This window comes from Phodopus roborovskii, unplaced genomic scaffold (assembly GCF_943737965.1).
Source record: "Phodopus roborovskii unplaced genomic scaffold, PHOROB, whole genome shotgun sequence".
NCBI classification, from domain to species: domain Eukaryota; kingdom Metazoa; phylum Chordata; class Mammalia; order Rodentia; family Cricetidae; genus Phodopus; species Phodopus roborovskii.
Genome location: NW_026126423.1, coordinates 2,324,574 through 2,340,797, shown reverse-complemented (window position 1 = coordinate 2,340,797; position 16,224 = coordinate 2,324,574). Strand labels below are relative to the sequence as shown.

At 44.0% G+C, this 16,224-nt stretch overlaps 1 protein-coding gene across 1 annotated transcript in view; it reads left to right on the top strand.

Moving 5' to 3' along the window:
- Manba (mannosidase beta) overlaps window positions 1-12,656 on the top strand; it is a 75,959-nt gene extending 63,303 nt beyond the window's left edge. The window contains exons 14-17 of the mRNA XM_051185447.1: window positions 4,042-4,186; window positions 7,366-7,508; window positions 8,286-8,543; window positions 11,426-12,656. Coding sequence (XP_051041404.1) covers window positions 4,042-4,186; window positions 7,366-7,508; window positions 8,286-8,543; window positions 11,426-11,650 — 771 coding nt within the window. The 3' untranslated portion in view covers window positions 11,651-12,656. The remainder of the gene's footprint in view (window positions 1-4,041; window positions 4,187-7,365; window positions 7,509-8,285; window positions 8,544-11,425) is intronic.
- Window positions 12,657-16,224: the final 3,568 nt, after the last annotated feature.

Genomic DNA, 16,224 nt, shown 5'->3' with positions numbered 1-16,224 from the left:
TGTATTACTCTTTCATCACCAGCAAATACCTAGGATAAAAACCTTAGGAAGAGAAAAGTTTTTTTGCTTGGAAGTATTGAAGGTTTTAGTCTATGACTGGCTGAGCCTGTCGCGTTGGGATACCACAGTATAAGCCCATCACAGCAGGAACTCACTAAACTAAAGTGCCTACCTCAAGACCAGGAAGGGAAAGGTAGGGGTTCCAATGTCCTCCTTGAGGGAATACCCTCCAATGTACTAAGACCTCTATAGTCCTTGTCTTAAAATTTCTAACAGCTGTCTAGTATCAAGTTGGGGGCCAAACCTTTAAACACTTAAGGTATTTATCGAAAGCACACGATAACTCTTAAGCATTATTCTTGACCCGTGAAAACTGGCTTGGGTAAAGTCGGATTCATGTTATTGGCTTGGCACTATCTGCATTAGGAATGTGCTACCCTATGCTAGAGCTGAAGTGCTCAAGAGCCCTGGTTATCCCCTTCTATGCAGATTTCATGAATGGTGAGCTCCTAGATGGAGAACTGGTGCCATTTCCTTTCAGATAGCAAGAGATCTACTAACCAGGGGGTGGAGAGACGGCTCAGCAGTTGAGAGCGCTTCTTGCTCTCTCAGAGGAACTGGGTTTGATCTTCAGCACCCACATGGTGGTTTACAACCATCTGTAACTCCACTGCCAGGAGATCTGGTAACGTCTTCTGACCCCTACAGGCACCAAACTTGTAGGCTGTGTGTGTGCATACATGCAGGCAAAGCACTCACACATAAAATAGAGTAAATCTAATACAAATTAAAAACAAAGATTTTTGAATTATAACATATGTTAATAAGATTGCAGAAGAGTTTAGAGCCAGGTGAATAATTTGAACCTCGTTAGATTTTTTTTCTTCTCCCCGAAAATAAATCGAATTTATCATGAATAAAAAGACATGCTGTTTTCATCAAAGCCATAGGAAGAAAATCTAGTTTTAGAGTCAATCAAGCACGAGCCACTCTTTTTATTGTATAGCTTTGTCCTGAAAGTTTTATCTCTGCCTGAAAAGGGTGGTTTCTTTACTTACCTCGGCATGTGCCAATCCCTTGTATTATGCATTGTCCTGGTGTCTGCTTTTCTCTTAACACCTTATTTATAATCCCAATCTAGCCCAGATGCCTTGAATGGCCCACTTATTCCACACTGTAACTCCTGAATCAAGACTGATCCTGGCCTTAGGGCTATTCTCAGAGTGTCCCCTGCTCCAGCCCGTGGGGATACTTCAGGTCCTGGGTGTTCTGGAATCTTGAGCTGTTTCTCAGTAGCAGAATGGAGGGTTCCTGTACACTGGTGAAGCCTTCATACATAGTCCTTGAAGCAGCAAGGGATTCATGAGTCTCGGGGTGAGAAGAGAGTTCTGGTCAGTCAGAGCGTTGGATGTGTGAGCTACCCTGGCAGGTGCATTACATGATACTGTCCCCACACTCCACTGTAAAAGCATTATTTGGAAGTTCCGTGATTAAAATAGATTTAGATATTATTAGGAAATCTTGTAACCGAGTGGGTTGCTTTCCATGCTGATGAAAGGTTAAATCTTTTTGTTTTTGCATGTTCATGTATGTATGGTAGGCATGTATGTATGTGTGTTCATGTGTATGTGGGTGCATGTGTGTGTAACTCAAGCTGACACTGGGTGTTTCCCCTCCATTGCTGTCCACTTTATTGAGGCAGGTCTCTTGCTGAACCTGGAGCTTGCCAATCTCGGCTTGCTTTGGGGATCCCCTGTTTCTGATCCCCAGCACTGGCACTCCTTCCCGAATTTTCCTGGACACGAGGGATCAGAACTTGCACAGCAAGTGCATTGTCCACTGAGCCACCTCCCCTGAGCTTAAAACACTTATTGGGCATAGAAGGATATTTAGTGCAGACTTCAGACCCGACACATCTACCCTCATCTTAGATTTCACTTGTTTGTTTGTTTTTTGAGACAGGGGTTCTTTGTGGCTTTGGAACTCTGTCAGTAGACCAGGCTAGCCTCAAACTCAGAGATCTGCCTGTCTCTGCTTCCGAGTGCTGGAATTAAAGGTGTGTGTCACCACTGTCCTGCATAAGATTTCACTTCTTGGCTGCTTCTATTCACAGAACATTCTAGAAATTGCTTTACTAAGTTGATTTGGTACAGTAACTCAATACACATGCAAATGCATACTCTGGTGACCCAGATTCTCAGTGCGTAGGTCCCAAAGATAAATCCTACTCTGTTTAGTTCAGACAAGATTTTTTTTTTTTTTGGTTAGGAATTTGGCCAGAGATCCTGAGTCGAATTGCAGATTACCTTGACTGACAGAAAAAGTCTTTGGTCTATTATTTTATTTCATCCCCTCTGAGACATGTTTAGACCAACACACTCCAAGTACATTGGCCTGAGCTGTCACCAGTACTGCTGCTGCAGAGAATTATTTTTTTTAACTGTCCTATGGCACACTTTCTGGCTGTCATTGCTGTGGTTCCCAGCAAGCTGGCCCAGAATCAAATGGCTGTGTCTTAATCAGCTCAACAAATGGCATTCTTCAGTAGAAGCTGAACTCTGTGGATGTCTCCCTAGGTCCTTCTAGCCTGCCTATTCTCTTCTCTGCTCAGAAATCCTAGTGATGTTTTGGAAATGCAAGCTGGCTGAGTCACCCTTTCTCCTTATAGCTTCCCAGGACTTCAGCTGCTCTCAGGATACAGCAAGGTTTTGCCATGCTTCTCATGGCTTCTCTGTAGATATGAATTCCTACCACGCGTGCGCGCGCGCGCACACACACACACACACACACACACACACACACACACACACACACGCGCACACACACAGCACCTCACAGACATTGTTCTCTCTCTGGCTGGAAGGCTCTGCTCTATTCTAGGACAGTCCTTACTTTTCTACTAAGCCCTTTGCTGTCACACAGCAACTTTGCATTGGCCTGTGTTCTCTACAAGGCAGTAAATGCCATGATGGTAGGATATATCCTCCTTTTCGCTTGGACAAGAGGTCTAACTTCATGGACACATAATGTGTGCTGTCGATACTCACTATTTGTTGGGTGACGGTGACTTCACACTTCCGGAGACATATGTCTGACTCATGCCCCTTCCTCCCCTTTCAGCCTCCTACTGTCTCAGAGCTCATGTGTCCTTCAGCTGAGATTTGTTGTTTACAGAAGTGATCTGCACTTAGTTCCTAGTGTGGAGGAATGTTTCCTTTTCTCTTTCTGGGGTGACTCACTCCCTGTCCTAAGGCCTCCCTCGTCTCTGAAATCTTGTTACTCTCACCATCCTTCCAGACTCTCGGTCCATTCACGAGGCCCTCCTAACCAGAACTCCACGCTAAGACCACAAGGTATAGCGTCAGTAAAAGTAGCAGTAAGAAGGGCCGATTTTCCAGAGATGGTGGCAGGAATTGAGGACCTGCCTGGACTTTGTCCATGCCTCTTAAGCAAGAACTGGATGCTCTTCATTGGTTGGTGTAATACCATCTGTCCTACTCTAGCGAAGAAGTGACAGCCCTAAGAAATTGTGGGTTAATTATCAAAAACTGCTATGTGAAAAGTTAGCGTGGAAATAGAGGCTGGATAATTTACTCATAACAACAATATTTTTCTTCCAGTTTTTTTTTTTTCTAATAGAAGTTTTTTAAAACTCTGAATGTCTTTGTGAAAGCTGCTGTTGCAATACAAGCTGATGTTTGACTCCGTGGGGCATGTGCTCTGGAATAATAGCTTTTGTTTTCGTTCACTGCTTACATCATTATTGGCTTATATAGATTGCTATTTCCTTTGCCACCTGCTGCTATAGCAAACAGAAACCAAGCCCCCACCCTCTGTTGTACACGACAGTTTCCCTCCTGCCAAGGAACTAGTTCTGGATTTAATAAAAATGTCGTATCCGCAATGCTAGTCCAATTCTCTAGTTTATCCAATTTACTCTACGCAAGCAGAGAAACAAAACCAACTGAAACCTGTAATTTCTGAAATCTAGGCAGCCAGCATCAAACAATAACACCTATGTGTAAATATCTTCTGGATCAGGTGATGCAGGCCCAGTGTGTCAAATCAGAAACTGAATTCTACATGCGCAGCCGCAGCGAGGTAGTGAATGGAGAAGGCCGCACCATGGGGGCACTCTATTGGCAGTTGAATGACATCTGGCAGGCTCCTTCCTGGGCCTCTCTTGGTAAGTGTTTCTTTGTGTGAGATAAATCGATGCCTGTGTGGAGAGGGACTGGGAAGGCACAGAGCTTGAAGAATCAGATTACCCAAGGAGAACTGGGCCAAAGAGGCTATTCCCTGAAGCTGCTCTGTAAAGTCTTCACACAGCTGCCCCTAACAGCCTTCCCATGAGCCCGCTATACTGGGCAGAGCAGGCTGGTGAGAAGTGCATTCAGGTAGAGAACCCAGGTGTGGTGTGGGGTGGAGTGGTGTGTGTGTGTGTATGTGTGGGTGTGGGTGTGGGTATATGTGTGTGTGTGTGTGAGTGTGTATGTGGTGTATATGTGTATTTAGGGGTATGTGTGTGCGTGCGTATAGAATGTGTGTATTTAGGGGGTGTGTGTATGTGTGTGTATGTGTGTGCATGTGTGTGCATGTGTGTGAGTGTGCATGTGTGTGTGTATGTGTGTAGTATGTATTTAGGGGTGTGTATGTGTGTGTGTATGTGTGTATGTATGTGTGTATATGTGTGAGTGTGTGTATGTGTGTGCATGTATATGTGCATGAGTGTGTACATGTGTATGTGTGTATTGTGTGTGTGTATATGTGTGTGCATATGTATGTGTGTGTGTACATGGGCCAGAGATAGATATGAGTTGTTCTCCTCAATCTCCCTCTACCTTACTTTTTTTTTTCACTGAACCTGGAGCTCTTGAGCTCATGGATTCATCAAGGCTGACCCGCCAGCAAGCCCCAAGGAACCCCAGTCTCTGCCTTCCCAGTGCTGGGCATGCTGGTGTGCCTGGTTTTAACATGGGTGCTGAGCATCTGAACTTGCATGGCAAACAACTTACCAACTGAGCCATCCCCCCGGTCCCTACTGCATAGAATTTTGAATTTATTTAAGAAGGTTTTTCAGGACCCAAAGGGCATTGATCTTGTTCCATGTGGGGGAATTCTGCCAAGTAATTGGTTCACACATATGTCAAAGTGTCCCATTCGCTGACTCTAATGTAAGTCTATAAAATCCCCATTATACGCTCTTTTTGTGTCTTGGAAAAACATAGTAGAGTCAGAAATGCAAGTTGGAAAGGTTGCCAGCTGAACATTTCAGCTAGCAATGGGTGATAGGACTGGAACGGAATTTGCGGTTTGAACAGTTTCATCTATTTTTGTACCTTTAAAAAAGGAGTCATAATGGGCCTCTGACCTCCAGTAGAAGAAATAACGGGATGCTATCAGGTGAAAGAGTGGTGTGGTTATCTTGCAGTGTATCCACCCTGGTGGTTGCCATACATGAGACTGTAGTTTCTCCAGAAGCCATCTCCCACTAGCAGAAAACTCCCCAAGAAGAAACTCCATGGGGCTGGCTTCTCCATACCTCCTCCCAGCAAGTGCTGTTTTGAGAAGACAGGAACCGTTGGGAATGAAATGTTAAGACTTGAAATTTTGCAAACCTTGAGAGATAGTTTTTTTTTTTTTTTTTAATCTTTCTTCTACCACCATAGCTGGAACCGTAATTGTGTTAGCACCTCCCCTTCGCTATCTTTCCCATGGAGAGAACTGTGTGGTACTGTTCTCCAGGCGATGTCCTAGGAGCCCTACTGCACAACATCCCTGACGACCTATGATCTGGTTTTGCAAGTAAGAAAGCAGCCTGCAGAGGTTGGGCAGCAGGCTCAGTGTTCTGTGGTCCAGAAAGCATTGGAGACTTACTGAACTACACAAGTTTTGTTTCTTTAAGTACAGCCTATTGATCACTCCGCTGTCTTTGATTTATTACTTCAATGTGGCTTAGTCACCAAATTGCTTTATAATTGACAAAAAAAAAAAAAAAAAAAAAAAAAAAAAAAAGATGATCAGGATGCTGAAAAAATTGTTATCTGTTCAGTTAATTAAAATCTTTATGTCATTTCTTCCTCCTCCAGACAGTAAGTAGCTGGCAATATTTCCTCAAAAGTTCACTCCCTACTTTAGCAAAATTACAATTTACTTTATGCATCGACTTCCTTGAGGTTTTCCCCACCTTCTTCTCTTTGTCTTCCGGCTCCAGAAGAGGCTCTTTATTAGGGAGAATCTCATTTCCGGCAGATAATGAGAAAGGAAGACCCTGAAAGACTGAAGGTGAAGCCGGACTGGCTTGAATGAGAATGTCCCCCTTGGCTCATGTATTTAAACACTTAGTGCTGGTTGGGGACACGATGGAACCTTTAGGAGCTGGAGTGTTGTTAGAGGAAGTATGTCACTGGAGGCGGGTCTTAGAGGGTTTTTAGCCTCTTCCCACTTCCTGTGTGTGGCTAAAATGTGATCAGTCGGCTTCTGCCATGCTTTCCCTGCACTGTAGACTCTCTTTTGGGAACCTTAAGCCAAAAGAAATGCTTTCTTTTGTAAGTTGCTTTTGGCCATGGTATTTTTAACAGCAATTCAAATATAATCAATACAGGCGGTATAGCCTACCAGACATCTGAACAAGGCATGAAATGCTACAAAGTCTTGACAATTTTACATTGTATTTGAGGAAGTATTATTAATTGCCACAGATTTAGGTATTTAGTCTGACTCTGAAAGCCATTTTGTGTAGTGGCAGTTTCGCTTAGCTTAGGAGATTTTGTGCCTTTGGGAAAGGAGACCGAAGTCTGGATCTTTCTTATGAATGAAAATTCACAGCAAGCATCCTCTCCTTGTGCCACTGATTTCCTCCTTTATGTGTGCATAGTAGAAAAGAATATTGGTAGCCAGCACATTGGTGCACTCTTGTAATTCCAACATGCAGGAGGCTAACGTCGTAAGATCCGGGCTTTAAGTCTAGCCTGGACCTTGTGTTAAAACAAACAAACAATCAATCAATCAAAAGAGCATTGATGTACTGAGCTTCTGGGAGCAAGGTCCTCTCTGAGAAAGAGCTATCTTGGAGTGAAATCTGGGCTCAAGATACTGTCCCCAGCATGTTTTAATTAAGTGCTTGCCTCTTTCTTCCCTTGGGAAATAGCAGTTACTACCTGCCTTTATCTAATGTTGTGAGGTTGACATGAAACAATCTTCAGAATTGATGTTCAGGGCCCTTATCACACCTGAGTTCCCCCTAATACAAGACCTCCTCACACACGTGCTTAGGAAACTTCTGACAAGCCACGTTCGCTGCTCAGATGGGCCTAGCCTGGCTGCCCATTCCTGGTGTCTCCTGATTCTCTTGGCTGTTTTCAGAGTATGGAGGAAAATGGAAAATGCTGCATTACTTTGCTCGGAGATTCTTCGCTCCTCTGTTACCAGTAGGTTTTGAAGATAGAGGTGTGTTTTATGTCTATGGCGTGTCAGATCTTCACCGAGACTACAACACGAGGCTCACTGTGAGTTACTTGGATTGTGTGTGTGTGTGTATCTAAGGTTGAGGGGAACTTTTAGATGGCTTCTTTAATTGTTTGGAATACTATTTTGGGGACATACCAAAATGCTTCTAGAGTTTTTAACATAAGCTGGGCTGTGTAGACATACAGGGTTCAGGCTAACATCTGCTATGTGTTATATAACCTGAGCAAAGCTGTTATATTCTTGGGGATTTGGTTCCTTCCTTTGTCGGATTGTAACTAGTCTGTGTCCTTTAGTATTACGGGTGAAAGTGAATAGAAGAATTACATGAAGAACTGTGTAAACTTCACAGTGCTGTGTAAATGTAAGATATAACTGTGAGAAGCTAGTACTAGTCCAGATTTCACCAAAAAAGTAATTAAAAAGTAGATAAGGCTGCAATCAGTAAAAGTATCTGGAATAGGTATGTAAAAAAACTGTCATAAGTTTAAGTAAAAAGAAAGATTTAGAAACCATTTCAAAGTCTACAGATTAGATGATTCCACTAGTGCTAAAAATAGGTCCTGTCTGTAGGAAGCCTGCAATGTGCCAGGTACTGAGCTGACGGTGGGTTGTTACCTGTCTCATGACAGGCAGTAAAGTTTTCAATGGAGTTCTCCTCATGAAGAGATGGATCCTGGCAAGCTGAGTAATTAGTTACATGGCTAGAACTTACGGTGCTGGGATGAAAACTCAGGGTTCATAGTCAGTTGGTTCTGCTGTTCTGCTGTCCAGACAAAAGCTGTAAGCAGGAATGTCATTGTCTCTTTTCTCCCCAGGTGAGGGTCTACACCTGGAGCTCACTGAAGCCTGTGTGCTCTCTTGTGACTTCACATGCTGTGCTGAAAGCAGGGGAGGCTACGATCCTCTACAAGAAGCCAGTGCCTAAGCTGCTGGAGAGATGTAAGGGATGTACCAGGGAAACCTGTGTGGTTTCCTTCCACCTTTCAACCGACAGTGACCTCTTCAGCCCAACCAACTACCATTTCCTGTCCTCCCTGAAGGATGCCAAAGGGCTGGTCAAGGCCAACATCACTGTAAGTGTCTCTGACCTGGGGTCCCAGTGGCCTGTGGGTGTTCCTTCTCTTGGGCTAGCAAGCTGTGTCTTCGACATCTCCTGCTTCCCTCTTCACGCTCTTAACCTGAGGCCTGAGGATGGTTCCTCTCCTCCTGCTGGATGCTAAGACTAAGCAATTTGTCTGTAGTCAGTTTCTGTCACCTGTACTTTCCCTGCTGTGGCTGGTGTGGTGGAGCGAAAGGTGGCATGGACCACTTATACCGATTGCATCTCCACTGGGTTCCAGGCTGTGCCCTAGGCATGCTTGCTACTGCATACGCTCTGGCTTCCATGGCTTCCCTGAAGTGCTGTGATCTTGTTTTGCAAGTGAGAAAGCAGTCTACAGAGGGTTAGGTAGCAAGCTCAATGCCCTGTGGGCCAGGAAGCACTGGGGGATGCTTGAGTCAGTCCAGTTCTGACTCTTTAAATACAGTTTATTAATCACTCCACCGCCTTTGATTTACTGCTTCAAAGTCACTTAATCATCGAATCTCTTTATAATTGGGGAAGGGAAAATAAAAAGGGGGGTGGATAATCAGAGTATGCTTTTCTCACAATGCTGCAGCTGGAAAACTTGGCACCTGTTTAGTTGATTGAAAACCTTTCCTCTTCTCCCTTCACGTGATACTTGACAAAAATCTTTCCAGAAAGTTTCAGTCTCTATATCAAATTTAAATTTGTTACACAGTTTACTCTATTGAGATTTATTTTAAAATTGGCTTTAGAAATGATAATATGAAACACTTATTTCCTTTCAAAAAAGGTTAAAACATACCTTCTTCCCAAATTAATGGTGAAAGAGACATGTGACCAAGTTTACATCCTCTGGAAACACCGAGGTAGAACGGAGATAAGAAAGCTGACATATGCTTATGTCATTAAAAAGTTTTAAAACAAAGCAAGAAACAACTTGTGTTTTAATGAGAAAATGCCGCCCCTCCCCCAAAGCTTGAGTATTTGAGCTTTTGGTTCCCAGGTAGTGATACTGTTTGTGAGGTTTCAGAGGTGCATAACTTCTTGGAGGAAGTGTCATTGGGGGCGGGCTTTGAGAATTTAGAGCCTCAAGCCAGTTCTAGTTTTCTCTCCTGCTTTGTGATTGTGGTTCAAGATGTGAGCCCTCCCCTTCTGTTCCTGCTGCTACTCCTGCTGCTTGCTGCCAGGCCTCTGCTCTGCCATCGTGTGATCTTACCACTCTTCTGTATGTTACCATGGGCATGGTGTTCTATCACAGCAACAGAAGAGCGACTCATGCACCGCCACGGCAAAAACAACTAAATGACGGACACAGTCACAATCTACCAATTTGGGACTTTGAAATCAAGTTGGTTTCTTGTTCTTGGGGAGATGGCTCAGTTGCTAAAGTGCTAGCAAACACGAAGAGCTGAGTTTGATCCCCAGAAACCAAGGAAAAGCTAGTGGTGGCAGCTTGTTCCTGTAACCCCAGCATTGTGGAGGCAGAGTCAGGGAGGGTTCCTGGGGCTTGCTTGCCACTCAGCTTAGCTACACTGGAGAGCAACCAGCTCAGTGAAAGCCCCTGTTGTGTGGAATAATCTTTGTGTACACTGTGAAGATGTGTCATTCTGATTGGCATAGTAAAAAGCTGAACAGCCAATAGCTAGGCAGGATTTTCAGGCACACAGGATGCTGGGAAAAAGAAGGGTGGAATTGCCCACCAGCCAAAGAGGAAGCCACATGGGCAGTACAGAGTAAAGGTAAAAAAGCGACAAGATAAAAAATAGATTGATGAAAATGGGTTAAATTTAAGTTGTAAGAGTCTGGTTAGTAACAAGCCTAAGCTATCAGCTGAGCTTTTATAATTAATAGTAAGTCTCCATGTCGTTAATGTTGAGCTGGCGGTCCGGAAAAATAGTTCCAACTGCACCCTATCTCAAAAAATAAAGTGAATAAACAATTTAGAAGGTTACTAGACCCTGATCTGTGGCCTCTCTGTGCTTAGTTGTGTGTGTGTGTGTGTGTGTGTGTGTGTGTGTGTGTAAGCACACACATACACACATGCACATTCCCCCCCCCCAAGGATTTACTTTTTAAAGATTATTTATTTGTTTACTTTTTGCTTAGCTAAGTGTTGGTTAGTTCATGATAATTGGGGTAAGACAGGGCTTCCTGTTCTGTTTCATTAGCTTATCAGTGAGACTTGTTCTTCTGATAATACTGATTAGCAGTCATTGTCTGGGTGCTTATTGTGTGTATCTCTGGACCCAGAGTTAAAGCTCAAACCCCAGCTCTGCAAAGCTTTTTCTGCAAAGCAGGCATCACACAGAGCTAGGTGCTAATGCCTCTTTTGGCCTTGGCCTTTCAGCAGTAGTAGCCAAGGCTTCCCTGGTACCTCCTGGCCTGGCTGAGGTGAGCCACATGCCTGCCAGCGTCTGAATTGGGGTCTTCACTGGAAGAGGAGGTGCCATGACTTTGGAACATAAGGTATAGCTTCGTACCTGAGACCAGAAGCTCTGTGGTTATGCTCTGCAGTTAGGCTCAGTTCTAGTCCTTTGAAAGTCACGTAAGCCATGAAAATGCCAAGCATCCCTTTCCTGGTGATATTCTAACGAAGGTTCCTAAAGACATAAAGCTTGCAGCTTCTCGAGAGCTAGTTTCCTTAATTATTGGCATTTGTGCGTTTCCTTGGCTTGAGATGACAATCTGGTAATTTTCCACAGACTCAAATCACTTTCCGGATATTGCCAAGTGTCATAACTGCACGGAATCGATGACTTTGTAGTTCAGACCAAGGGGTTGGGAAGTGCAGTTTTCATTAGGCCCACGTAAATAAATGTCTGTCAGACATGGATGTAAACTGCAGCTCTTTCTTGTCCTTCATTCCCCTTGCCTCTTTTCTTTTTCCAGGTCAACATCTCTCAGAAGGGTGATTTATTTGTTTTTGATCTGAAAACGTCTGCCATCGCTCCCTTTGTTTGGCTGGATGTAGGAAGCATCCCGGGGAGATTTAGTGATAATGGCTTCCTCATGACTAAGAAGATGCATTCCGTCCTGTTTCATCCTTGGAAGCTCACCAGCAAGCGTGAGCTGCAGCAGGCTTTCAGTGTGACCTCCCTGACCGACATCTACTGAAGGGACATGGGTTCTAGCTCAGCCGACACTGGGAATGAAGCCTTTCTAAAGCAGGCCCCAAGAGAAAGGCAGCCTGACGGGAAGAGAAGCCGCCACAGCACATCTAACTAACTAGCTGGTGTGCGCCGACTGTCCACTCCTCCAGTGTGCACAGTGTACTTTCAAAAATGGCTGATCACCCAGGTGATGCTCTTAGACAAGGTCATCCCCGGGTGTTCTTGAATCTTCCAGGATTGCATTTTTTAGAACTTTGTTCCACAGCTAAAGCGCAACCAGAAAGAAGAGTTACCCAATGTGAGGATGTTTTGGGGAGCTGCTGGATTGTGATAAGGCGGCCATGAGTGGAACTAAATGTGGAGGTTCTGAAGTAATGCAGGCCTTTCACAGTGGTGTGGAACCCTACCCACTGAAGACAAAGAGTGTGTTTATTATTGTCAGAGGAAATGGGAGCTCAGATGCTACAATAGAGATTGCTTGATGGCAGCCATATGGATTGCTGTTGGTTGACAGTGGAGGGGTTTGATGGCTGTCATTTAATCACCATCTTAATGTAGGATTCCTTTTATTTCATAGGTTTGCTCTTAAAAGACCATGAGAGTGATCTCTTTAAAAAGCATTCTAAGCTGGCTGTTTGTGCCTTCCTGTAATCCCAGCACTCTGGGGGCAGAGGAGGGAGGCTGGAGGCTCACAAGTTGTCTCTGAGTACACGGTAGAATTGTTCACCTGTCTTGGCCCTAAGGTTTCACGTGAGCTTACTGTGGTTCTGATGAGCTTTCTAATCCGAAGGTATGAGCTGTGTTTAATCCCATTGGCTCTGGTGTGGAAGTGGTAAAAAAAAATGTTAATAAGTAGCAAATTGGGTATAGGTTTGTACCACTTTTGTATTTTTTCTATATGTTTAAAATTATATAAAAAGCCGTAGGCCATACAAATTGCATTGACAACTTGATCGTTCATCTGTGCTCTGTTTCACCATTTAATAAACATTCCATTGTGTGCAATGCTACATTGAAGATTCATTCTGCTTGATGAGAGAGAGAAAGAATTTGAAGACTGTAAACCCAGACTACTGGAAAGCATTCATAGTTACTTAGTGGAACGGGCAGGCCATTTACATTTTATTTAAATCTGAGACTCATTAAGTAATGGTTTTGTTTTTAAAACTGAGGAGCACTAGGCTGAGGAACCCTGAAGACAAGATAAATACTACAGGCTGTTCAGTCCTTTTCTTCAATACCTAAGAGTTTCCTTATCTTACAGACACACAAAACCACACATACGCCCTCTCTCTCTCTCTCTCTCTCTCTCTCTCTCTCTCTCTCTCTCTCTCTCTCTCTCTCTCTCTGAGGCTGCTCAAGGGTTCCTCCTTGCTGAAGGCAGCAGAGGCCCTTCATTTACTGAGTGGGTTGCACGTGAGACGGCTTTGAAGTTGATAGACTAGCGGCGATATCCAGTCCACACCCTGCAGGAGGACAGGTGTGAAATCGCTTGATTTCAATGTGAGGTAATAGCGCTGTGAATGCTCCCTACGGAAGATGAAGTGTGTGGTTATTATTGCCAGAAGAAACAGTAGCTCTTAGTCCACAGGGAGCTTGAAAGCGAAGAGCACTTGCTGCTCTTCCAGAGGACCAGAATTAGGTTCCCAGCACCCATGCTAAACATCTCTCAACTGCCTGTACCTTCAGGTCAAAGGGCTCTTGATGGGGGATGTTCTTTTATATTGGTTGGTGAATAAATGCTGATTGGCCAGTAGCTAGGCAGGAAGTATAGGCAGGGCCACCAGAGGAGGGGAATTCTGGGGAGAGGATGCAGAGGGTGAGCCACCAAAGGAGTGATCGGTCTGGGCATTCTCTGGTAAGCCGAGACCACATGGAAATACTTAGATTTACTAGAAATGGGTTAATAATTAAGAGAGAGCTAGTGGATAAGAAACCTGATCCATTGGCCAAACAGTTTATAATTAATATAAGCCTTTGTGTATTTATTTGTGACTAAGAGTGGCAGGACCAGGCAGAAAAGGAATTCCATCTACAGGCTTTGATGCCTTCTTCTGGTCTCTATAGGAACCTGCACATGGTATACATGCCCAAACATGCATGCATAAACACACATGCACATATTTTTTAAAATTATGAGGCTTTTTTTTTTTTTTGGGGGGGGGACTCATTGCATGGTTCTCTAATGTAAATTTTGCAGATGATAACATCCTGTCACAATGTTGGCCACACCTCATAATGTTTACATTGGTTTTATGCCCAAATTAATTCTACAACCTGAATGAAACAACTGAATTTCTATATTCTCTACTCTTGTGGCAAAATGGGATTAGTAGCCCCTTTTATTATATTTTTGCAGAGTAAATGAAATAATTTAGCTCAAAAAATGTGGCTGCAGAGGTAGCAGGGCAGCTAACCACACTTTTCATAATTCCCATCCACATTCTGGGACTTTTTAACTGGAGGGCCTTGGGCAGTGACTTTAGATTTCTTTGGCTGGACACAGTACAAATGCTGTCAGGAAATGGCAGCAGCCAGCTGTTTTTCCAGAGAGTGGGTGCTTGGTTTTGACAGGTGTTTTTGGCTGGTTTGTGTAGTGGAGTCCGACCTGCTTACTCTTGGGTTTGGGCTCCTGAGTTCTATTGTTGTCCTTAGCCTTCATGGAAACAACAGACAAAGGTAGAAACCACAGGGTCTGGTCTGGCCCATTGCAACTGTTCAAAGTACATTCCAGGGAGGGGGTGTGGCCAGGTCTCACTTCACAGGGGTGGCCCCTCCCACTCCCAGACAGAGCAGTAAGTTAGTAACTTTCTCAGTCACAGTCACTGTAATTCTTTTTCTCTCAGCCTCCATAATGCACTTTTTACTGTGAGATGTTGGCACACCTGGGAAGTCACTTGCAAATTAAGCAGAATGAAGTTGTTCTCTATTGGAATGAAGGTGAACTGGAGAAACAAAGACAAGCTTGCCAAATTCTTAAGGTGACAAAGACCTGTCCCCCTCCCCCACCTCAGAATATGAGGCAGGTTCTCAGTTTAGGGAAATTTAGGGAGAATAACAAGTTAGTATTGTTTATGTGAACAATTCAAAGCATTTGACATCATTCCCAGCCTATTATTTCACTGAATGTAATCTTATCAATTAGCATGGGAAAGGGTATTAGGCCGAAAGGACATTGTTAAGATTTATTTTCTTATTGTGTGTGTATGAGTGTTTTGCTTGCATGCATCTATGTACATTTCATGTGTGCCTAGAGCCATCAGAGGCCTTCTATCTTCCATGGGCACCTGTATGCATATGGTGCACATAGACTCATAAACAAATCCAGAAATGGAAATAAGAAATCTTAAAAGGGAACCCCAGATTGCCAGGCCATGCTCAAGTTACTTCCATTTGCAGTCAGCTATCATCATCCGCCTAGTTAACCTTGAGATCCCTGAGGGGAGGGTTGGCTCCCTTGTCTGTCACAGGCATGGAGGGGCGAGGGATAAGTTAATCATTATTCTAACAGCCTTCTTATCCAAAAGGACAATCTGCCTCAGTGTCCCCCTTAAACCCCATACTCGAAATCTTTCAGTAAGGCCATCTTATCAAGCATTTTATAATTTTTTTTGAAAACATGATGAAATGAAAACATTTCAATGGGTCTCTAAAGGCTTTCTTTATAATTAATACATAAAGAATACAACACCAACTGGCCAGCTAGGCCAAGCTCCACTGTACAAGCAGAGGGTCAGCTTTGACCCCTTGAGCAGGAGCCTAACAATTGTGGGCTTTGCAGAAATAATGACAATGTGTCATTGTCTCGTGTGATAAATGTCCTTCCTCATGTTTGTAGACAAGGGCCACTAGGTCCAGCCATAACGGGAAAGTTTGCAATAATAACGTAGTTTGATTCCAGCCCTTTAGGAAGATTTAGCAAGCTCCCTTGTTCGTCTCATGCTGTGTAGTGATGGAGATTCCTAGTGACACCGCACACACATTACCTAGACCTCTTGGGAAGGGGCACATTTCTGTTTGAAAACTGGCATTCATTCTTGCCTCCAACATATTGGGAGCACCGTCCTAATATTCTGTTGTTATTTATTATGGCCTTGGTAAAATGTATTGGGTCCTGAGAGACGATGCATGCATTCCTAGGGGTCCGAACAGCCATTGCTATCTGCTCTGTGGAGGAGGCCGCGTCCAGCTTCAGGGAATGAATCATACTCTGTTATACTGAACATATTCCCCTTTGTCAGTAGATGGTGTATGGTTAAGCGTGTGCCTGCCTAGTAAGAGAGATACTGGAGGGGCTGGAGAGATGGCTCGGTTGGTTGAGAGCACTTGCTGCTCTTCCAGAAGACCAGGGTTTTGCTTCCCAGCACCCACGAGAAGGCTCACAGTCATCTGTCATTGTAACTGCCAAGGGTCAGACATCCTCTTCTGACCTCAGGCACCAGGCACGCAGATGGTACAGTCCCGCAGGGAGGCGAAACACTCATACACATAAACTCTTTAAAGAGAGATACCAGAAGTGACTCTTGCTACTGGGTGTAACTGAGAAACATCTGTTTGAGGACTTGACACTTGAGAGCT